The 23,892-nt window shown below is 54.9% G+C and overlaps 1 protein-coding gene across 2 annotated transcripts in view; it reads left to right on the plus strand.

Moving 5' to 3' along the window:
* Positions 1 to 276: 276 nt before the first annotated feature.
* Positions 277 to 23,892, plus strand: part of GGA1 (golgi associated, gamma adaptin ear containing, ARF binding protein 1) — a 65,729-nt gene continuing 42,113 nt past the window's right edge. Inside the window, exons 1-4 of one of the 2 annotated variants that reach the window (XM_073591726.1) lie at positions 277 to 434; positions 10,179 to 10,263; positions 15,911 to 15,986; positions 18,333 to 18,431. In XM_073591726.1, the coding sequence (XP_073447827.1) occupies positions 404 to 434; positions 10,179 to 10,263; positions 15,911 to 15,986; positions 18,333 to 18,431 (291 nt within the window). In that variant the 5' untranslated portion in view covers positions 277 to 403. The remainder of the gene's footprint in view (positions 435 to 10,178; positions 10,264 to 15,910; positions 15,987 to 18,332; positions 18,432 to 23,892) is intronic. The other variant, XM_073591727.1, reaches the window with a different exon arrangement.

The following is a 23,892-nucleotide window of genomic DNA, read 5'->3' on the forward strand; positions in this document are numbered from 1 at the left end:
TTCACATTAATATCAAGGCATAGAAACATAATAAATCAATGTTTTTCTTTGATAAAATATAAAAGAAGTTGCGCTAAGCAATTTTTTTTTTATATACTTTTTATATAATCACATCCAGATAATATAATATAAAATTACATTGTTTTTGTTTTCCTTCTTCTTTCTCTTGTTGTTTTGTTTCTGATTTAATAACTTAAAAAATTGGAGGTAGGCAAGCGGCGGGACGGCGGATTCGCCTCAGCGGCAATTTCCGGTGTACAAGACGTTTCCGGTTATGCGCAGAATGAAAATGCTGGCTTCGTGAGTGCGGGCGGAAGTGTGGGCGGAAGTGACGGCGACAGGGGGATGGTGTGCTGGCGGAAGTGGCTGTGAGACCAGGAAGTAGCCGGTGAGGCGGCGGAGGATGGAGGAGGAGAGTCTGGAGGCGCGGATCAGTGAGTGCGGGGGACCGGGGCCGGGGGAGGGGCAGGCGGGGGGAGTCCTCTGCGCCGGTTACCTGCAGTCTGCACCTTCTGTACAACTTCCTGTCCGTGTGACGTCACTTCTAGGTTGATGTCACGAGTTGGTGTCGGGGTGGGACACGGGACTGGGTGTAATATGTGCACAGCTTCCATCAGAGGCTTCTCACACAGTGTTCACCCCTCCCCCCATCAAAGCAAGAGAATCCGCATATGTGTCATGAGAGGTCCAATGTCCCAGGGATCCTATCATTTTAATGCCCATATTGGGGGGTTCCCGAGGTCCTCGTGTATGTATCGGGGGGGGGGGGGTTCCCGAGGTCCTCGTGTCTGTATCGGGGGGGGGTTCCCGAGGTCCTCGTGTCTGTATCGGGGGGGGTTCCCGAGGTCCTCATGCCTGTATCGGGGGGGGGTTCCCGAGGTCCTCGTGTATGTATCGGGGGGGGTTCCCGAGGTCCTCATGTCTGTATCGGGGGGGGGGTTCCCGAGGTCCTCGTGTCTGTATCGGGGGGGGGTTCCCGAGGTCCTCGTGTCTGTATCGGGGGGGGGTTCCCGAGGTCCTCGTGTCTGTATCGGGGGGGGGTTCCCGAGGTCCTCGTGTCTGTATCGGGGGGGGGGTTCCCGAGGTCCTCGTGTCTGTATCGGGGGGGGGGTTCCCGAGGTCCTCGTGTCTGTATCGGGGGGGGGTTCCCGAGGTCCTCGTGTCTGTATCGGGGGGGGGTTCCCGAGGTCCTCGTGTCTGTATCGGGGGGGGTTCCCGAGGTCCTCGTGTATGTATCGGGGGGGGGGGGTTCCCGAGGTCCTCGTGTCTGTATCGGGGGGGGGTTCCCGAGGTCCTCGTGTATGTATCGGGGGGGGGTTCCCGAGGTCCTCGTGTCTGTATCGGGGGGGGGGTTCCCGAGGTCCTCGTGTCTGTATCGGGGGGGGGGTTCCCGAGGTCCTCGTGTATGTATCGGGGGGGGGGTTCCCGAGGTCCTCGTGTCTGTATCGGGGGGGGGTTCCCGAGGTCCTCGTGTATGTATCGGGGGGGGGGTTCCCGAGGTCCTCGTGTATGTATCGGGGGGGGGGTTCCCGAGGTCCTCGTGTCTGTATCGGGGGGGGGGGGTTCCCGAGGTCCTCGTGTCTGTATCGGGGGGGGGTTCCCGAGGTCCTCGTGTCTGTATTGGGGGGGGGGGTTCCCGAGGTCCTCGTGTCTGTATCTGGGGGGAGGGGGTACTGTAGGTCCTCATGCCTGTATCGGGGGGGTTCCCGAGGTCCTCATGCCTGTATCGGGGGGGTTCCCGAGGTCCTCATGTCTGTATCTGGGGGGGAGGGGGTTCCCGAGGTCCTCATGCCTGTATCGGGGGGGTTCCCGAGGTCCTCATGTCTGTATCTGGGGGGGAGGGGGTTCCCGAGGTCCTCATGCCTGTATCGGGGGGGGGTTCCCGAGGTCCTCGTGTCTGTATCGGGGGGGGTTCCCGAGGTCCTCATGCCTGTATCGGGGGGGGGGTTCCCGAGGTCCTCATGTCTGTATCTGGGGGGGAGGGGGTTCCCGAGGTCCTCATGTCTGTACCGGGGGGGTTCCCGAGGTCCTCATGTCTGTACCGGGGGGGGTTCCCGAGGTCCTCATGTCTGTATCTGGGGGGGAGGGGGTTCCCGAGGTCCTCATGCCTGTATCGGGGGGGTTCCCGAGGTCCTCATGTCTGTATCTGGGGGGGAGGGGGTTCCCGAGGTCCTCATGCCTGTATCGGGGGGGGGTTCCCGAGGTCCTCGTGTCTGTATCGGGGGGGGTTCCCGAGGTCCTCATGCCTGTATCGGGGGGGGGGGTTCCCGAGGTCCTCATGTCTGTATCTGGGGGGGAGGGGGTTCCCGAGGTCCTCATGTCTGTACCGGGGGGGTTCCCGAGGTCCTCATGTCTGTACCGGGGGGGTTCCCGAGGTCCTCATGTCTGTATCTTGGGGGGAGGGGGTTCCCAAGGTCCTCATGTCTGTATCTTGGGGGGAGGGGGTTCCCGAGGTCCTCATGCCTGTATCGGGGGGTTCCCGAGTTCCTCATGTCTGTATCTGGGGGGAGGGGGTTTCCGAGGTCCTCATGCCTGTTTCGGGGGGGTTCTGGAGGTCCTCATGTCTGTATCTGGGGGAGGGGGTACTGTAGGTCCTCATGCCTGTATTTGGGGGGGGGTTCCCGAGGTCCTCATGCCTGTATTGGGGGGGGGGTTCCCGAGGTCCTCATGCCTGTATTGGGGGGGGTTCCCGAGGTCCTCATGCCTGTATTGGGGGGGGGTTTCCCGAGGTCCTCATGCCTGTATTGGGGGGGGGGGTTTCCCGAGGTCCTCATGCCTGTTTCGGGGGGTTCCCCGAGGTCCTTATGTCTGTATCTGGGGGGGGAGGGGGTTCCCGAGGTCCTCATGCCTGTATCGGTGGGGAGGGGGGGTTCCGGAGGTCCTCATGTCTGTATCTGGGGGGGAGGGGGTACTGTAGGTCCTCATGTCTGTATCGGGGGGGTTCTGGAGGTCCTCATGTCTGTATTGGGGGGGTGTTCTGGAGGTCCTCATGTCTGTATCGGGGGTTCCGGAGGTCCTCATGTCTGTATCGGGGGGGGGGTCCTGGAGGTCCTCATGTCTGTATCGGGGGGGTGGGGGGTTCTGGAGGTCCTCATGTCTGTATCGGAGGGGGGGGGCCCTGGAGGTCCTCATGTCTGTATCGGGGGGGGTGGGGGGTTCTGGAGGTCCTCATGTCTGTATCGGGGGTTCCGGAGGTCCTCATGTCTGTTCTGGAAGTCCTCAAGTCTCTATCGGGGGGTTCTGGAAGTCCTCAAGTCTGTATCGGGAGGGTTCTGGAGGTCCTCATGTCTGTATCGGGGGAGGTTCTGGAGGTCCTCATCACTGTTTTGGGGGGGTAGGGTTTCTGGAGGTCCTTGTGTCCTGTATCGGGGGTTCTCGTGGCCCTTGTGTCTGCATCGGGGAGGGGGGGGTGTTCCGGTGGTCCTCATGTCTGTATCGAGGGGGCTTTTCCGGTGGTCCTCATGTCTGTATCGGGGGTTCTGGAGGTTCTCGTGACTGTATAGGGGGGGTTCCGGTGATCCTCATGTCTGTATCGGGGGGTTCTGGAGGTCCTTTTGTCTGTATGGGGGGGTTCTGGTGGTCCTCATGTCTGTATTGGGGGGGGTTCTGGTGGTCCTCATGTCTGTATGGGGGGGGGGGGGTTCTGGTGGTCCTCATGTCTGTTTCGGGGGGGTGTTTCCGGAGGTCCTCGTGTCTGTATGGTGGGGTTCCGGAGGTCCTCGTGTCTGTATGGTGGGGTTCCGGAGGTCCTCGTGTCTGTATGGTGGGGTTCCGGAGGTCCTCGTGTCTGTATGGTGGGGTTCCGGAGGTCCTCGTGTCTGTATGGTGGGGTTCCGGAGGTCCTCGTGTCTGTATGGTGGGGTTCCGGTGGTCCTCGTGTCTGTATCGGTGGTTCCGGTGGTCCTCATGTCTGTATCGGGGGGTTCCGGTGGTCCTCATGTCTGTATCGGGGGGTTCCGGTGGTCCTAATGTCTGTATCAGGGGGGTTCTGGAGGTTCTCGTGTCTGTATGGTGCCGTTCTGGAGGTCCTCATGTCTGTATCGGTGGTTCCGGAGGTCCTCATGTCTGTATCGGGGGGAGGGGGTCCTGGAGGTCCTCATGTCTGTATCGGGGGGGTTCTGGAGGTCCTCATGTCTGTATCGGGGGTTCCGGAGGTCCTCATGTCTGTTCCTGGGGGGGGGGGGGTTCTGGAAGTCCTCAAGTCTGTATCGGGGGGGTTCTGGAAGTCCTCAAGTCTGTATCGGGGGGGTTCTGGAAGTCCTCATGTCTGTATCGGGGGGGTTCTGGAAGTCCTCATGTCTGTATCGGGGGGGTTCTGGAAGTCCTCATGTCTGTATCGGGGGGGTTCTGGAAGTCCTCATGTCTGTATCGGGGGAGTTCTGGAGGTCCTCATGTCTGTATCGGGGGGGTTCTGGAGGTCCTCATGTCTGTATCGGGGGAGGTTCTGGAGGTCCTCATGTCTATTTCTTCTTGGGGGGGGGGTTTCTGGAGGTCCTTGTGTCCTGTATCGGGGGTTCTCGTGGCCCTTGTGTCTGCATCGGGGAGGGGGGGGTGTTCCGGTGGTCCTCATGTCTGTATCGGGGGTTCTGGGTTCTGGAGGTTCTCGTGTCTGTATAGGGGGGTTCAGGTGATCCTCATGTCTGTATCGGGGGGGGTTCTGGAGGTCCTCATGTCTGTATGGGGGGGTTCCAGTGGTCCTCATGTCTGTTTCGGGGGGGGGTGTTTCTGGAGGTCCTTGTGTCTGTATGGTGGGGTTCCGGTGGTCCTCATGTCTGTATCAGGGGTTCCGGTGGTCCTAATGTCTGTATCGGGGGGGTTCTGGAGGTCCTCGTGTCTGTATCGGGGGGGTTCCGGAGGTCCTCGTGTCTGTATGGGGGGGTTCCGGTGGTCCTCGTGTCTGTATGGGGGGGTTCCGGTGGTCCTCGTGTCTGTATGGGGGGGTTCCGGTGGTCCTCGTGTCTGTATGGGGGGGTTCCGGTGGTCCTCGTGTCTGTATGGGGGGGGTTCCGGTGGTCCTCGTGTCTGTATGGGGGGGTTCCGGTGGTCCTCGTGTCTGTATGGGGGGGTTCCGGTGGTCCTCGTGTCTGTATGGGGGGGTTCCGGTGGTCCTCGTGTCTGTATGGGGGGGTTCCGGTGGTCCTCGTGTCTGTATGGGGGGGTTCCGGTGGTCCTCGTGTCTGTATGGGGGGGTTCCGGTGGTCCTCGTGTCTGTATGGGGGGGTTCCGGTGGTCCTCGTGTCTGTATGGGGGGGTTCCGGTGGTCCTCGTGTCTGTATGGGGGGGTTCCGGTGGTCCTCGTGTCTGTATGGGGGGGTTCCGGTGGTCCTCGTGTCTGTATGGGGGGGTTCCGGTGGTCCTCGTGTCTGTATGGGGGGGTTCCGGTGGTCCTCGTGTCTGTATGGGGGGGTTCCGGTGGTCCTCGTGTCTGTATGGGGGGGTTCCGGTGGTCCTCGTGTCTGTATGGGGGGGTTCCGGTGGTCCTCGTGTCTGTATGGGGGGGTTCCGGTGGTCCTCGTGTCTGTATGGGGGGGTTCCGGTGGTCCTCGTGTCTGTATGGGGGGGTTCCGGTGGTCCTCGTGTCTGTATGGGGGGGTTCCGGTGGTCCTCGTGTCTGTATGGGGGGGTTCCGGTGGTCCTCGTGTCTGTATGGGGGGGTTCCGGTGGTCCTCGTGTCTGTATGGGGGGGTTCCGGTGGTCCTCGTGTCTGTATGGGGGGGTTCCGGTGGTCCTCGTGTCTGTATGGGGGGGTTCCGGTGGTCCTCGTGTCTGTATGGGGGGGTTCCGGTGGTCCTCGTGTCTGTATGGGGGGGTTCCGGTGGTCCTCGTGTCTGTATGGGGGGGTTCCGGTGGTCCTCGTGTCTGTATGGGGGGGTTCCGGTGGTCCTCGTGTCTGTATGGGGGGGTTCCGGTGGTCCTCGTGTCTGTATGGGGGGGTTCCGGTGGTCCTCGTGTCTGTATGGGGGGGTTCCGGTGGTCCTCGTGTCTGTATGGGGGGGTTCCGGTGGTCCTCGTGTCTGTATGGGGGGGTTCCGGTGGTCCTCGTGTCTGTATGAGGGGGGTTCTGGAGGTTCTCGTGTCTGTATGGTGCCGTTCTGGAGGTCCTCATGTCTGTATCGGTGGTTCCGGAGGTCCTCATGTCTGTTCCTGGGGGGGGGGGGGGTTCTGGAAGTCCTCAAGTCTGTATCGGGGGGGTTCTGGAAGTCCTCATGTCTGTATCGGGGGGGTTCTGGAAGTCCTCATGTCTGTATCGGGGGGGTTCTGGAAGTCCTCATGTCTGTATCGGGGGGGTTCTGGAAGTCCTCATGTCTGTATCGGGGGAGTTCTGGAGGTCCTCATGTCTGTATCGGGGGGGTTCTGGAGGTCCTCATGTCTGTATCGGGGGAGGTTCTGGAGGTCCTCATGTCTATTTCTTCTTGGGGGGGGGGGTTTCTGGAGGTCCTTGTGTCCTGTATCGGGGGTTCTCGTGGCCCTTGTGTCTGCATCGGGGAGGGGGGGTGTTCCGGTGGTCCTCATGTCTGTATCGGGGGTTCTGGGTTCTGGAGGTTCTCGTGTCTGTATAGGGGGGTTCAGGTGATCCTCATGTCTGTATCGGGGGGGGTTCTGGAGGTCCTCATGTCTGTATGGGGGGGTTCCAGTGGTCCTCATGTCTGTTTCGGGGGGGGGTGTTTCTGGAGGTCCTTGTGTCTGTATGGTGGGGTTCCGGTGGTCCTCATGTCTGTATCAGGGGTTCCGGTGGTCCTAATGTCTGTATCGGGGGGGTTCTGGAGGTCCTCGTGTCTGTATGGGGGGGTTCCGGTGGTCCTCGTGTCTGTATGGGGGGGTTCCGGTGGTCCTCGTGTCTGTATGGGGGGGTTCCGGTGGTCCTCGTGTCTGTATGGGGGGGTTCCGGTGGTCCTCGTGTCTGTATGGGGGGGTTCCGGTGGTCCTCGTGTCTGTATGGGGGGGTTCCGGTGGTCCTCGTGTCTGTATGGGGGGGTTCCGGTGGTCCTCGTGTCTGTATGGGGGGGTTCCGGTGGTCCTCGTGTCTGTATGGGGGGGTTCCGGTGGTCCTCGTGTCTGTATGGGGGGGTTCCGGTGGTCCTCGTGTCTGTATGGGGGGGTTCCGGTGGTCCTCGTGTCTGTATGGGGGGGTTCCGGTGGTCCTCGTGTCTGTATGGGGGGGTTCCGGTGGTCCTCGTGTCTGTATGGGGGGGTTCCGGTGGTCCTCGTGTCTGTATGGGGGGGTTCCGGTGGTCCTCGTGTCTGTATGGGGGGGTTCCGGTGGTCCTCGTGTCTGTATGGGGGGTTCCGGTGGTCCTCGTGTCTGTATGGGGGGGTTCCGGTGGTCCTCGTGTCTGTATGGGGGGGTTCCGGTGGTCCTCGTGTCTGTATGGGGGGGTTCCGGTGGTCCTCGTGTCTGTATGGGGGGGGTTCCGGTGGTCCTCGTGTCTGTATGGGGGGGTTCCGGTGGTCCTCGTGTCTGTATGGGGGGGGGTTCCGGTGGTCCTCGTGTCTGTATGGGGGGGGGTTCCGGTGGTCCTCGTGTCTGTATGGGGGGGTTCCGGTGGTCCTCGTGTCTGTATGGGGGGGGTTCCGGTGGTCCTCGTGTCTGTATGGGGGGGGTTCCGGTGGTCCTCGTGTCTGTATGGGGGGGGGTTCCGGTGGTCCTCGTGTCTGTATGGGGGGGTTCCGGTGGTCCTCGTGTCTGTATGGGGGGGTTCCGGTGGTCCTCGTGTCTGTATGGGGGGGTTCCGGTGGTCCTCGTGTCTGTATGGGGGGAGTTCCGGTGGTCCTCGTGTCTGTATGGGGGGAGTTCCGGTGGTCCTCGTGTCTGTATGGGGGGAGTTCCGGTGGTCCTCGTGTCTGTATGGGGGGAGTTCCGGTGGTCCTCGTGTCTGTATGGGGGGAGTTCCGGTGGTCCTCGTGTCTGTATGGGGGGAGTTCCGGTGGTCCTCGTGTCTGTATGGGGGGAGTTCCGGTGGTCCTCGTGTCTGTATGGGGGGAGTTCCGGTGGTCCTCGTGTCTGTATGGGGGGAGTTCCGGTGGTCCTCGTGTCTGTATGGGGGGAGTTCCGGTGGTCCTCGTGTCTGTATGGGGGGAGTTCCGGTGGTCCTCGTGTCTGTATGGGGGGAGTTCCGGTGGTCCTCGTGTCTGTATGGGGGGAGTTCCGGTGGTCCTCGTGTCTGTATGGGGGGAGTTCCGGTGGTCCTCGTGTCTGTATGGGGGGAGTTCCGGTGGTCCTCGTGTCTGTATGGGGGGAGTTCCGGTGGTCCTCGTGTCTGTATGGGGGGAGTTCCGGTGGTCCTCGTGTCTGTATGGGGGGAGTTCCGGTGGTCCTCGTGTCTGTATGGGGGGAGTTCCGGTGGTCCTCGTGTCTGTATGGGGGGAGTTCCGGTGGTCCTCGTGTCTGTATGGGGGGAGTTCCGGTGGTCCTCGTGTCTGTATGGGGGGAGTTCCGGTGGTCCTCGTGTCTGTATGGGGGGAGTTCCGGTGGTCCTCGTGTCTGTATGGGGGGAGTTCCGGTGGTCCTCGTGTCTGTATGGGGGGAGTTCCGGTGGTCCTCGTGTCTGTATGGGGGGAGTTCCGGTGGTCCTCGTGTCTGTATGGGGGGAGTTCCGGTGGTCCTCGTGTCTGTATGGGGGGAGTTCCGGTGGTCCTCGTGTCTTTATGGGGGGGTTCCGGTGGTCCTCGTGTCTGTATGGGGGGGGTTCCGGTGGTCCTCGTGTCTGTATGGGGGGGGTTTCCGGTGGTCTTCGTGTCTGTATGAGGGGGGGGGTTTCCGGTGGTCCTCGTGTCTGTATGGGGGGGGGGGGTTTCCGGTGGTCCTCGTGTCTGTATGGGGGGGTTCCGGTGGACCTCGTGTCTGTATGGGGGGGGGTTCCGGTGGTCCTCGTGTCTGTATGGGGGGGTTCCGGTGGTCCTCGTGTCTGTATGGGGGGGTTCCGGTGGTCCTCGTGTCTGTATGGGGGGGTTCCGGTGGTCCTCGTGTCTGTATGGGGGGAGTTCCGGTGGTCCTCGTGTCTGTATGGGGGGAGTTCCGGTGGTCCTCGTGTCTGTATGGGGGGAGTTCCGGTGGTCCTCGTGTCTGTATGGGGGGAGTTCCGGTGGTCCTCGTGTCTGTATGGGGGGAGTTCCGGTGGTCCTCGTGTCTGTATGGGGGGAGTTCCGGTGGTCCTCGTGTCTGTATGGGGGGAGTTCCGGTGGTCCTCGTGTCTGTATGGGGGGAGTTCCGGTGGTCCTCGTGTCTGTATGGGGGGAGTTCCGGTGGTCCTCGTGTCTGTATGGGGGGAGTTCCGGTGGTCCTCGTGTCTGTATGGGGGGGAGTTCCGGTGGTCCTCGTGTCTGTATGGGGGGAGTTCCGGTGGTCCTCGTGTCTGTATGGGGGGAGTTCCGGTGGTCCTCGTGTCTGTATGGGGGGAGTTCCGGTGGTCCTCGTGTCTGTATGGGGGGAGTTCCGGTGGTCCTCGTGTCTGTATGGGGGGAGTTCCGGTGGTCCTCGTGTCTGTATGGGGGGAGTTCCGGTGGTCCTCGTGTCTGTATGGGGGGAGTTCCGGTGGTCCTCGTGTCTGTATGGGGGGAGTTCCGGTGGTCCTCGTGTCTGTATGGGGGGAGTTCCGGTGGTCCTCGTGTCTGTATGGGGGGAGTTCCGGTGGTCCTCGTGTCTTTATGGGGGGGTTCCGGTGGTCCTCGTGTCTGTATGGGGGGGGTTCCGGTGGTCCTCGTGTCTGTATGGGGGGGGTTCCGGTGGTCCTCGTGTCTGTATGGGGGGGGTTTCCGGTGGTCTTCGTGTCTGTATGAGGGGGGGGGTTTCCGGTGGTCCTCGTGTCTGTATGGGGGGGGGGGGTTTCCGGTGGTCCTCGTGTCTGTATGGGGGGGGGGGTTTCCGGTGGTCCTCGTGTCTGTATGGGGGGGTTCCGGTGGACCTCGTGTCTGTATGGGGGGGGGGGGGTTTCCGGTGGTCCTCGTGTCTGTATGGGGGGGGGTTCCGGTGGTCCTCGTGTCTGTATGGGGGGGGGGTTTCCGGTGGTCCTCGTGTCTGTATGGGGGGGGGTTCCGGTGGACCTCGTGTCTGTATGGGGGGGGGGGGGTTCCGGTGGTCCTCGTGTCTGTATGGGGGGGGGGGGGTTCCGGTGGTCCTCATGACACCCTGGGGAGGAGATGGCAGCCGGTAAATTTGATTTTCTTTCTTTATTTCACAGATCGGGCTACAAACCCCCTGAACAAGGAGCAGAGCTGGGAAGATGTGGAGGCATTCTGTCATCAGCTCAACCGTGACCTGGAGGGGTACGACTACTACCACCATCATCTCTTCATAAGTAGTGCAAGCCTGTAACAATGTATCTAGATGGAGGTTCTCTATAAAATGTCTCCCCCCAAAAATTGAAAGTCGGCACCTACAAATCCTGTACAAATACTGTAGCTGCTGACTTTTAATTTTAGCACTCTTACCTGACCAGGGATCCAGCACTGTCCTCACCCGACCCGATTCTTCACTTGGCTTCGGGTTTAGGCGCTGACTTCTTAACTAAGGGAAACCGGTCCCCCAGACTTCTGGGACCTGTGATATGCTCCCCCCCCATAAAAAAATAAAGTGCCAGTTGTTAAAGAAGAGGGGAGGAGGTTGCAAACAAGCAGAACTTCCCCTTTTGGGTGAAGCTCTGCATATCCATATATGGTAATCGTGTGATAATATAATTAGGCGGAGCTCCTCTTTATGAGTACAGATGATCTGTAATAATATATCTGGGTACGGCTCCTTCTTTATATCATATCAATTGGAGCGCCTCTTTATGATATCATTATAAGGCGGCACTTTACGAATATATTTAGGCAGAGTTCCTCTTTATGATAGATCAGTATATGTAATATATCTAGGTGGAGTTTCTCTTTTATTAAAATCAATATATGTTGACCCTGTAAAAATATATCTAGGCGGAGCTTCTCTTTATTATTACAGGTCACTATATGTAATAATATATCTAGGCGGGGTTCTTCTTTATGATATCAGGTCAGTATATGTAATACTATATCCAGGCGGAGCTCCTCTTTATGGTATCAGGTGGAGCCCCTCCTATGATATCAGTATATGGCGGCCCCCTTTAAAGCCTAACTCCACATTTAATGTCCCTTTAAATAGGTGTTTACAAGTTAAAATCCGTATTTTTTGCTAGAAAATTACTTAGAACCCCCAAACATTATATATATATATTTAGCAGAGAATCTAGAGAATAAAATGGCAATTTTTACAATATTTTATATCACACGGTATTTGTGCAGCGGTGTTTTAAACGTAAATTTTTGGGAAAAGGGACACTTTCATGAATTTTAAAAAATCCAAACAGTAAAGTTACCCCAATTTTTTTTGTATAATGTGAAAGATGATGTTACACCGAGCAAATAGATACCAAACATGTCACGCTTTATAATTACGCGCACTCGTGGAATGGCGACAAACTACGGTACCTAAGAATTTCCATAGGCGACGCTTTAAATTTTTTTTATGATTACCAGGTTAGAGTTACAGAGGAGGTCTAGGGCTAGAATTATTGCTCTCGCTCTGACGATCACGGCGATACCTCACATGTGTGATTTGAACACCGTTTACATATGCGGGCGCTACTTCCGTATGCGTTTTATTTGCTGCGCAAGCTCGCGGGGACGGGGGCGCTTTAAAAACATTTTTTTTTTTTCCTTATATATTTTATTTATAAATTGTGTTTAAAAAAAAAAAATGTTTTTGATGACTTTTATTGCTGTCACAAGGAATGTAAACATCCCTTTGTGGTGACAGGTACTCTTTATGGAGGGATCTAAAAGACCCCCTGATCCCTCCTTTGCACTTCAAAGTATTCAGATCGCCGAAAACGTCGATTCTGAATACTGTGTATCTTTTTAAAACCGGCACCATTGGCAGCCGAGTAAACGGGAAGTCATGACGTCGCTTCCGCGTTTACAAATAGAAGGCTGGAACGAAGCCGCCCACAGCTTCGTTTCAGCCTGCCCCCAGCCGCCGGAGGCAGACGATTGGTCACCGGGCCTCCCGATGGCACGCAAGACCTGGTAAGAGCGGCGGGAGGGGGGGACGTCCCCTCTCGCTCCACCGGTATAACAGCTGAGCAGCTTTTAGCCTCATCGGTTGTTATACACGGATAGCCGATCGCCTGCTGTAAACAACGGTACCAGGATGATGCCTGCAGCTGCGGGGCATTATCCCAGTATAACCCCGGAAAGCCGAGTACACACATCTGCGTACACTGGGAAGGAAGGGGTTAAAGGCGGGGTCCAACATTGAAGCGGAACCAAAGACCTCTAATCCTCACCTTTCCTCCAACGCGCCCCTTCCCACATCTTCTGGATGCCGGATTTCGGGTGTCTTCATTGGCCAGTGCGGGATGATATCACTCCTGTGCATGCGCAGGATGCCATCATTCCAGCACACAGAGATCGGGCCGGCCGCTGTAAGCTGAGTTGCACATATGCTGGGGGGCGCTGCAGGCAGGCAGGTCAGTGTATTTTATTGCAGAGAAGACATTCCGCCTGATCACAGAGATCAACAGAGGAACTTTATTTCCCCTTCGATGGTTTATCTGGGAGGATGTCCTCTGATTACAGATCTGTGATGACCGGCTCTGTCCTTATATCAGTCCCCGGCTGCTGTAGTAGAGATGACCCTGAGAGCTCCAATATCCGTCTGCCGTCTTCTTCTATATTGTGTTTTCCCCATTCTAATCACACTCACCAGAAGCTGGGACCCCCTCAAATTAAGGAGGAGCTCCGGTCTCCTGTGTAAAAAAAAAAAAAAAAAAAAAAAAAAAAAAAAAAAATTAAAATTCAGCAGCTACAAATACTGTATAAAATCCTGTAGCTGCTGACTTTTAATAAACAGCCACTTGCCTGTCCAAGGATCCAGCGATGGGCGCACCCCAGCCATTCTCATCTTCTGTCTTCGGCACCGGCATCTTAAAGGATAAGTCCACCCGAACACTAAAGTCTCTACATCTACAGACATCCACGATCTAACACTAACCTATCTAGCCCTGTAAAGACAAAAAATCGCTATACATATCTTTTTTTTTTTTAAGCCGCTCTGGTCCGATCTCCAGCGGCGGAAGCTCTGCAGAGGACACGGCCGAAATGAATGGAATGTGGCGTCACCCATAGAGTTACTGTGGGGCTTCCGTTGTCGGCTGCGTCCTCTGCACCCGCCTCCACAGCAGAGCCACGGCTGGCAGCTCAGTGTGGGATCCCGTATGATCGGCTTCAAGAAAGGTATAAATGCTGAATTATTCTTTACAGGGCTAGATAGGTTAGTGTTAGACTGTGGATGTCTGTAGAGATTTTAGTGTTATAGTGGAGGTCCACCCTGAAAAAAAAAATTGCCCAAAAAAATACCTAAAAAAAATGGAGGCAAAAAATTAATAAAATTTTTTCACTTACGTGAAATGGCTGATGCTAGGCAGTCTTCCTAATCCGCCTCTTCCTACACCGCGGTGATCTTCAGTCTTCTGCTCCCCGCGTTGTCTTCTGGGGAATGGGGCGCGGTGTGTTATGGGAACTGTGTGTGTCCCACAACACATCGCGTCCCATTCACAAAGCGCCGCGCCGCTCACGTGCAGTTTCCCTTACTTAGGATGGCGGTGCCGGGACCCGAGAGCCGAGGGACGAGTCGGCCTCGGGCGGCCGTCATCGCGAGCACCCAGGACAGGTAAGTACTTATTTAAAGTCAGTAGCTACAGTGTTTGTAGCTGCTGACTTTTAATTTTTTTTTTTCACGGCTGGAATCCCGCTTTAACCACTTCCCACCCGGCCACTGCACATAAACGGCCGGGTGGGCTATCTCTCCTTCTGAGTGGACGTTCAGGAACGTCCCTCAGAAGGATAGGGATCGCGCGCGTGCGTGCCTGCGCAGCCCAGATGCGCTCGTGTCACCCGGACATGGCGCATCTCTGATCGGTAGGAGGGCTCCGCGATTGGCCCTCCTGATCACATGACGACCGTGTCGAATCACAGCCGTCATGTGATGTAAACACAGAGCCGGTTGCTAGGCAATCTGCTCTCCTCTCCTCACACGGAAGTTGTCAGTGAGGAGAGGAGAGCGGATCGCTGCAGCCGGCTGGTGATCAGTAAGTATGAGCTGTTTTTTACAGCTTTTTACTCACTGATCACCAGTCTAGTGTCCCCACACATGTAAAAAAACACAAAGTAAAAACACATGTCCTCACATAGTAAAAACACCTGTCCCCCACATATGTCCCAGTAAAATCACATGTCCCAATGATTATCTGCACACATATGTCCGTGATCACCTGCGCACATCTGTACATGATCATTTGCGCACATGTGTCTGTGATCACACGAACCAATTATTATACACTTAACAGGATTTTTTTTAAACAAAAACATGTAGCAGAATACGTTTTGGCTTAAATTTATGACAAAATTCGATTTTATTGGATTTTTATTAAAATAGAAAGAAGAAAATATTGTTTTTTTTTTCTCAAAATTTCCGCTCTTTTTTTCGCTTATATTGCAAAAAATAAAAAACGGAGTCATGAATAAATACCACCAAAAGAAAGCTCTATTTGTGGGAACAAAATGATAAAAATTTCATTTGGGTACAGCGTTGCAATTGTCATTGAAATTGTGAGAGCGCTGAAAGCTGAAAATTGGTCTGGGAAGGAAGGGGGCGAAAGTGCCCAGTATTGAAGTGGTTAAGGTGGACTTATCCTTTAAAGTGGAAGTAAACTGCCATCTTTTGCTCTTACCTATAATAAGGCTTTACCTATAGGTACTTTAAATATCTCCTAAATGTGCGCCGTTTAGGAGATATTTATTGTACATGCAGCCAGTGACATCGCCCGTGCCGTTCCTTCAGAGCCCTGTGCCGTAAACTGCGGCGCATGTGCGGGAGTGGCGTCATCGCGGCTCCGGCCAGTCGTAGAGCCGGAGTCTGCGTACTCGGAAGCAAGACGGGTGAAGATGGGAGCGCCTGCAGCTGGATTGCTTTATTTTAAGGTGAGCTTAACATAAAGAAAACGACCGGTGGAGACGATTTGCAGCGCTGACACTATCCATGTAGGAGGATGACGGTCATTTAAAAACATTTCAAGGCCTGATGTTTTTAACTTTCTGGTGTGAACCCCTAAGGGGAGTGTGACGCACGTTTTGAGGATCTCTGGTGTGAGGTGCACTTCAACAAACTCCACATTTATATCACCGCCTGTGTCTTTTGGACTGAATATCACTCTCTGTTTTACATTTTCTCTCATCTGGGATCACCTTATGAAAGCTGTTCGTAATAATTAAAGAGGAAGTAAACCCCTGGTGGGTTTTACTTCCTCTTTATTTCCCTGCAAAGGTAAAGCATAATGTATAGTAGCCCATTATGTGACAATGTCACCGTTGTCCCCACTAGCAGGGAGCATCCATCTTCACACCTCTTCCTTCCGGTCCAGCGAACTCCGGCTCTGTGACTGGTCGGGGTCGCGTGACGTCACTCCCGCGCATGCGCCGCCAGTCACGGCATGACCGCTATTAGAAAGGGCACGATGTGCCTTAATATAGGCTTACCTGTAGGTAAAAGTGGTTGTACAGGGTGTACAACCACTTTAATGACAGTAGCGCTGCTATGGTATACAAATAGGTGCCTGTGGACATTTTACAATTCTTTATGTAATAATATGTCTAAGCGGAGCTCTTCTTTATGATATCAGATTGTATATGCAATATTATATCTAGGTGGAGCTCCATGTCTGATCTCGGCTCTGTGTATATAATAATCTAGGCAGAGCTCCGCTTTATGATGTCAGTATATGTGAGACCCTTTAACAATCTATGTAGGCAGAGTTCCTCTTTCTGATATCAGATGGGTATATGTAGGCGGAGTTCCTCTGTAATCTCGGTCACTAATGCGGAGTGTTTCCTCTTTCAGGCCTCAGCTGGCCACGCGGCTCCTGGCACACAAGATCCAGTCCCCTCAGGAGTGGGAGGCCATGCAAGCTCTGGCGGTGACTTCATTGTTTTATCTTCTATTAGATGTATACAGATTCCGGGAATGTGGAGGGGGGAGGCTTGTTGGTAATTTGCTGCGGGGGCAGGAAGACCTGATGGTGGGTTCGTCTCTCCCCGTTTTCCACCCAGAGCACACACACTGGTCCCTCCCCCTGTGTCCGGCGCGCACACATTGGTCCCTCCCCCTATGTCCGGCGCGCACACATTGGTCCCTCCCCCTGTGTCCGGCGCGCACACATTGGTCCCTCCCCCTGTGTCCGGCGCGCACACATTGGTCCCTCCCCCTGTGTCCGGCGCGCACACATTGGTCCCTCCCCCTGTGTCCGGCGCGCACACATTGGTCCCTCCCCCTGTGTCCGGCGCGCACACATTGGTCCCTCCCCCTGTGTCCGGCGCGCACACAATGGTCCCTCCCCCTGTGTCCGGCGCGCACACAATGGTCCCTCCCCCTGTGTCCGGCGCGCACACAATGGTCCCTCCCCCTGTGTCCGGCGCGCACACAATGGTCCCTCCCCCTGTGTCTGGCGCGCACACAATGGTCCCTCCCCCTGTGTCCGGCGCGCACACAATGGTCCCTCCCCCTGTGTCCGGCGCGCACACAATGGTCCCTCCCCCTGTGTCCGGCGCGCACACAATGGTCCCTCCCCCTGTGTCCGGCGCGCACACACACATTGGTCCCTCCCCCCTTTACTTTGTATCCCACCCACAGCACATCCTTCAACCCACACACCAAACTGCCCACCAATCTGGTGTATTCGATACACCAGAACCCAAATCCTTCTATTGTAGACACTTCTACACTAACATTACTTTCTCATTGGTTTGTAGCTTACCTGTACACCTCATTCTCCTCCTCCCACAGCTCTCTCCTCTTCTGTACAACTCCCACCTGATATGTCCTAAATGTCCTCCCCTACAGTCATACATCCGGTGTCCACACTCTCACCTTCCGTGTCCCCGGCTCCCGCCGCCTTCCGTGTCCCCGGCTCCCGCCACCTTCCGTGTCCCCGGCTCCCGCCACCTTCCGTGTCCCCGGCTCCCGCCGCCTTCCGTGTCCCCGGCTCCCGCCGCCTTCCGTGTCCCCGGCTCCCGCCGCCTTCCGTGTCCCCGGCTCCCGCCGCCTTCCGTGTCCCCGGCTCCCGCCGCCTTCCGTGTCCCCGGCTCCCGCCGCCTTCCGTGTCCCCGGCTCCCGCCGCCTTCCGTGTCCCCGGCTCCCGCCGCCTTCCGTGTCCCCGGCTCCCGCCGCCTTCCGTGTCCCCGGCTCCTCCCACCTTCTCCATGCTCACTGTTCAGTTCACAGACATCCCCCCATCACCCCCCAGGCTGTCTTTACAGGGCACTTTATGGTGACATTCCATGTCGGGGATTTCCTGATCCTCTTTCGTCCTCTCGCTACTTTTCTTATAATTATTTTTTCACAAACATAACATTTTCCATATTACATATTTACATAACATTAGAAATCAAATATATTATATGAACAAGGCATCATGCACAAAATTACAGCAATCAGCGAGCTGCAGTCACTCCAACACGAAAGAAACAGGTTGAAGCTCCCATTGCTTGACCCCGAGGAAGCTCTCCCTCTATTATCCGCAGACCAGGCCAACCATATGGCTACAAAAACAAAAAAAGGGGAAGGCGCAAACCCCCTAGTGCATTATCCGGGTCAAAACTGAATTTATCGATATGAAAAGCAACCAATAAAATGCATACTCACAAAGGTGCACAAGAATACAGCAAGTACATGGAAGGATGACATGAGGTAGAAACTTCTCGTGTGTTTCTGCCACCTCACACATGCATGCTAACGCGTTTCAGGGGTCCACCCGCTTCTTCAGAGCTGTGATAACCCTGATATGTAAAAGCTTTGGGGTGAAGAAGGATTAGCACAGCTCTGAAGAAGGGGGTGGACCCCCCAAACGCGTTAGCATGCATGTGTGAGGCGGCAGAAACACATGAGAAGTTTCTACCTCATGTCATCCTTCCATGTACTTGCTGTATTCTTGTGCACCTTTGTGAGTATGCATTTTATTGGTTGATTTTCATATCAATAAATTCCGTTTTTACCTGGATAATGCACTAGGGGAGTATTTGGCTGTCTTTTCTTGTCAACCATACGGCTCTTTCTACACCTGTGATCTTAGTGGTACACCCCATGATGGGTGAACTCCAGTCCACAAGTGTGCGTCTACCTGGGGGGGTGGGGGGTCTGCAGCAGCGTGATCATATGACTGGTTATTTTCTGGTTGTTTTTCAGCACACTGACTTTTTAGGCAAGCTTGGGCTGTCATTGGACTGTCAAAACAAAAACAAGTTTTTCCTGATTGCATATTTTTCAGGTTCTAGAAGCATGCATGAAAAACTGCGGGAAAAGGTTCCACAGCGAGGTTGGAAAATTCCGGTTCCTTAATGAGCTGATTAAAGTCGTTTCTCCAAAGGTGAGAATTGTTCACATCTCTTCCAGATTTTCTTGCAGAGAAAGCAGATGGATACAAAGTCTCATACTGTAGGTTTCTGTGGGGGAGATGACTAGATAGGGGAGATTTGATTCAAATCATGATTTATATCCCTAGTAAAAAGGCTTTGATTTAAATCAACTCGATTTAAAAATTAAAATTAATCATAATTTTTCAAGAGCAACTGTCATCTCTGTCTCGCAGCAACTCCTCCTCTGACCCCGCTGTTGACTCCTCCTCTGACCCCGCTGTTGACTCCTCCTCTGACCCCGCTGTTGACCCCTCCACTGACCCCGCCGTTGACCCCTCCACTGGCCCCTCCGTTGACCCTTCCATTGACCCTGCCGTTGACCCCTCCACTGACCCCGTCGTTGACCCCTCCACTGACCCCGCCGTTGACCCCTCCACTGACCCCGCCGTTGACCTCTCCGTTGACCCCTCCACTGACCCCGCCGTTGGCCCCTCCACTGGCCCCGCCGTTGGCCCCTCCACTGGCCCCGCCGTTGGCCCCTCCACTGGCCCCGCCGTTGGCCCCTCCACTGGCCCCGCCGTTGGCCCCCCCACTGACGCCGCCGTTGGCCCCCCCCCCCCGACGCCGCCGTTGGCCCCCCCCCCCCCCCGACGCCGCCATTGACCCCCCCCCCCCCCGACGCCGCCGTTGGCCCCCCCCCCGACGCCGCCGTTGGCCCCCCCCCCGACGCCGCCGTTGGCCCCCCCCCCGACGCCGCCGTTGGCCCCCCCCCCCGACGCCGCCGTTGGCCCCCCCCCCGACGCCGCCGTTGGCCCCCCCCACTGACGCCGCCGTTGGGCCCCCCCACTGACGCCGCCGTTGGCCCCACTGACGCCCCCCCCCACTGACGCCGCCGTTGGGCCCCCCCACTGACGCCGCCGTTGGGCCCCCCCACTGACGCCGCCGTTGGGCCCCCCCACTGACGCCGCCGTTGGCCCCCCCCCACTGACGCCGCCGTTGGCCCCCCCCCCCCCACTGACGCCGCCGTTGGGCCCCCCCCACTGACGCCGCCGTTGGCCCCCCTCCCACTGACGCCGCCGTTGGCCCCCCTCCCACTGACGCCGCCGTTGGCCCCCCTCCCACTGACGCCGCCGTTGGCCCCCCTCCCACTGACGCCGCCGTTGGCCCCCCTCCCACTGACGCCGCCGTTGGCCCCCCTCCCACTGACGCCGCCGTTGGCCCCCCTCCCACTGACGCCGCCGTTGGCCCCCCTCCCACTGACGCCGCCGTTGGCCCCCCTCCCACTGACGCCGCCGTTGGCCCCTCCACTTTAATGGGACGGCTGGTGATGCAGCAGTGACACAACAAGGTGAGGGACGTGGCGGCAGAAGGTGAGTGGACGCCCGCTAACAGGCGCTGCCATGATGGATCTGAAATGACAGGTCCTCTTTAAATGTAAGGACTCATTCTTGCTGGTAGTTAGAATCTTTAATATTTGCAAAAAAAATTAAGGTTTCCTATTTAGAAAAATACAGTTGTCAAGTTAGTAAAACAGAGATATCCGAACCGATTTAATCATACAGTTTGTAGTGTACATTTGAAAAAAAATGAGATCAAGGAATATTCCTGAACTTTGTTTTATCTCCTGGTTACTGTGCTTGCTCCGACTCACCGTTACGATCGGTGAGGCGGAGAGCGGATCCGCCGGCGCCGGATGTAGATCATAGAGATTTCCAGCGGACCAGATGGTCCCCGGAGTCTCTATGATCGTCGGAGGCCGGTCGCGATGTTATGACGTAACGCCCGGCCTCTCCATTCAAAAAAAAAACGCGCCGCTTCGGCTGGGAAGCGGTGATCGTTTTATTTATTTTTTTTATTTCAGGCTTCCCAGCCTAGTGGTGAGATATGGGGTCTTATTGACCCCATATCTCACTATTAAGAGGACCTGTCATGTCATATTCCTATTACAAGGGATGTTTACATTCCTTGTAATAGGAATAAAAGTGATCCTTTTTTTTTTTTTTTTTCAAAAAAGTGTCAAAATAAAAAAAATAAAATCTAATTAACAATAAAAAAAAAAAAAAATTTTTTAAAGCGCCGCTGTCCCCGTGTGCTCGCACGCAGAAGCGAACGCATACGTAAGTCCCGCCCACATATGAAAACGGTGTTCAAACCATACATGTGAGGTATCGCCGCGAACTTTGGAGTGAGAGCAATAATTTTGGCCCTAGACCTCCTCTGCAACTCAAAACATGTAACCAGTAAAGAAATTTCAAGCGTCGCCTATGGGGATTTTTAAGTACCGAACATTGGCGCCATTCCACGAGCGTGTGCAATTTTGAAGCGTGACATGTTAGGTATCTATTTACTCGGCGTAACTTCATCTTTCACAAAATGCAAAAACATTGGGCTAACTTTACTGTTTTTTTTTTTTTTCAAACACAAAACAGTTTTTTTCCCCAAAAAAACGCGTTCGAAAAATTCCTGCGAAAACACTGTGTGAGATAAAAAGTTGCAACAACCGCCATTGTATTCTCTAGGGTCTTTGCTAAAAAAACATATATAATGTTTGGGGGTTCTATGTAATTTTCTAGCAAAAAAATGATGATTTTTACATGTAGGAGCAAAGTGTCAGAATTGGCCCGGTATTGAAGCGGTTAAGATACTCCCCTGCCCAGCGGATCCAGCGTTGCCCTGTTGCAATCTGCTGATCAAGTGGAGCAGCCTGGGTCCCACGCCGCAATCTTGGTACTCCTCAGCCATTGGAAGCCCTCTGCCTATTCCAGGTTTAGGCAGCTGGCCTCTGATGACATGCGCAGCTCTTCCCACCGGCCTCTGTCAGTCCCTACTCCTGCAGCCTCCTGAGATATGGGACATGGAATCCAAGGAGGTTGAAGGAGCAAGGACACGTCATTCCCGCCTAGGTGAGAATGAGGCAGGAGGAGGGGCCAGGATTAATGTGTGATAAAACAGAAATTGGACAAAAAAAAGTGCAAAATAATACTGCCGAGAGGGGCAGGAATGCTGGGAGCCATAGCGGGGGGTGGGGGATAGCTTGGGGGGGGGGGTACTAAGGTTCGCTTTAAGAATTTATATAGGCAGACTACTTCCTGTCTTGGTGATCACACAGGAGGTGAGGAAAATCTGCCCAACAGAGCTGCAGTTACTTAAATAAACCATCATAGTTACTTAATCATTCATTAGTGGACACAGGTGGAATATTCAGAGACAAGACATTGGGTTACGCAGCTTCCTTCAGGAGATTGGACACCAGCAAATATAGCAATAGGAGAACCCGGCATAACCCCTCCCACTCCCATCATGCTTCAGTTTTTTTTGCTAGTGTCCTTAGGAGTATAGATTTCTTCTATTTTCTGAGAAAAGCAAACCCATTTCTTTACCACTTTTCTGCATTTCATCGAGATTATTTTTCTTCTAGCATGTCTCTGCAGTAGCTGCATAGCTAATTAACTCAATGTTTTTTTTGCGGACCTGCCAGTTTTCTGCATAACCTTGGAGGCCGTACCCAGAACCCTCTGAGGACAGGGCCGGAATGTAATGCTTTGGGCACTGGGCTGCGTTGAAGGTGCTCCCAGGTTGTTTGCAGGTGTACCATGTGAAGCTAGCGGTAGAGTCCAGGGTCCTGCTTCACCTCTCTGGTTGAAAATAGTCCCTGAAGATTTTTTGGGGTGTATGTCCTCTGTCTGGTTTATGCAGGATGTCCCGCAGGGACTGCCATTGCACACCCAGATCGCCATCGGAGAGTATAAGGGCTTGTCCCTACTCTTTAGGAGCTGACACTTCCTGGTTGGCTCCCTTTCCCCCTTAGGGGGTCAACTGCAATGCTTTAAAATGTTTTGCAGACACTGCAACATATTTCCCCTAGAGTCCTTTTACACTGGGGCGGGGGCGTTGTCGGCGGTAAAGCGCCGCTATTGTAAGCGGCGCTTTACCGTCGATATGCGGCCGCTAGCGGGGGCGGTTTTACCCCCCTGCTAGCGGCCGAGAAAGGGTTAAAACCACCGCAAAGCGCCTCTGCAGAGGCGCTTTGCCGGCGGTATAGCCGCGCCGTCCCATTGATTTCAATGGGCAGGAGCGGTGAAGGAGAGGTATACACTCCGCTCCTTCACCGCTCCGAAGATGCTGCTGGCAGGACTTTTTTTACCGTCCTGCCAGCGCATCGCTCCAGTGTGAAAGCCCTCGGGGCTTTCACACTGGATACACAGCAGCGGCACTTTCGGGTCGGTTTGCAGGCGCTATTATTAGCGCAATAGCGACTGCAAACCGCCCCAGTGTGAAAGGACCCTTAAAGTGGTTGTAAACCTAGTTACACCACTTTTACCTACCGGTAAGCCTATAATAAGGCTTACCTGTAGGTACTGTAAATATCTCCTAAACCTGCACGGAGGTATTTTCCATAAAGGATTGCGCTGACGTCATTGGCACTTGCGCTGTGAAGAAACGGCCCTCCGTGCCGTTTCTTCACTCGCAAGTGCCGTGAATGACGGCTCCCGCGACTCCAGCCGGCCACAAAGCCGGAGTCCACGGCCCCGGAAGGAAGAGGGGTGAAGATGGATGCGGCCACCAGTGGGGACAACGCGGGCTTCGTTTGCAGGTAAGTGCCACATAATGGGCTAGTATGCTTTTACTTTGCAGGGGGAAAAAGAGGAAGTAAAACCCACCCTGGTTTACTTCCTCTTTAATCTGTCTCATGCACTCTGTTTGTGCTGCAACACATGGTTTTAGCTCTGCAACAATTTGTCATGTGCCTTTTACTTCTCCTTGCAACTGCTTAACAGTGACCTGGTCACAGACGGCATTAAAGTGATTCTAAACGTTCGTTTTTGTTTTGTTTTTTTTTTTTTAAATTAAAGTGGTGTTCCGGCCGAAATTATACTTTTTAAATAACAATAACCCTATATTACACAAGCTTAATGTATTCTAGTAAAGTTAGTCTGTAAACTAAGGTCTGTTTTGTTAGTTTATAGCAGTAGTTTGTTATTTTATAAACTTACAGCAGGCAGTGGCCATCTTAAGTGTGGGCATCTGAAGCCAGACTGTATTTCTTCCTGGATCTCATCCTTGCAGATCTCGCACATGCTCAGTGCAGCACAAGCAGTGTAATAGGTTTCAGGTCAGGTTTCCATAGCAACGGCAGTTTCAGAGGAAGTTGCCGCCCCTTCCCAGAAGGCATTGCAAACAGGAAATAATGCGATGGGCCACGGCCAGGGAGGAGGAAGTGAAAAATGAATACAGCAGATATACAGTAGGTGCTGAGAAAAAAAATTTAAAAAATATCCAATTTGTTTACAGTGCACAGTTTAGTGAGGGATGCTGAAGAGTTGTAAAAGTGGGTGGAACTCCACTTTAAGATACATGTTATACTTGCCTACTCTGTGTAATGGTTTTGCATAGAGCAGCCCTTATCCTCCTCTTCTCGGGTCCCCCACCGATGCTCTTCGCTCCTCCCTCCTGCTGCGTGCCCCCATAGCA

Source organism: Aquarana catesbeiana, linkage group LG07, assembly GCF_042186555.1.
Source record: "Aquarana catesbeiana isolate 2022-GZ linkage group LG07, ASM4218655v1, whole genome shotgun sequence".
Lineage (NCBI taxonomy): Eukaryota > Metazoa > Chordata > Amphibia > Anura > Ranidae > Aquarana > Aquarana catesbeiana.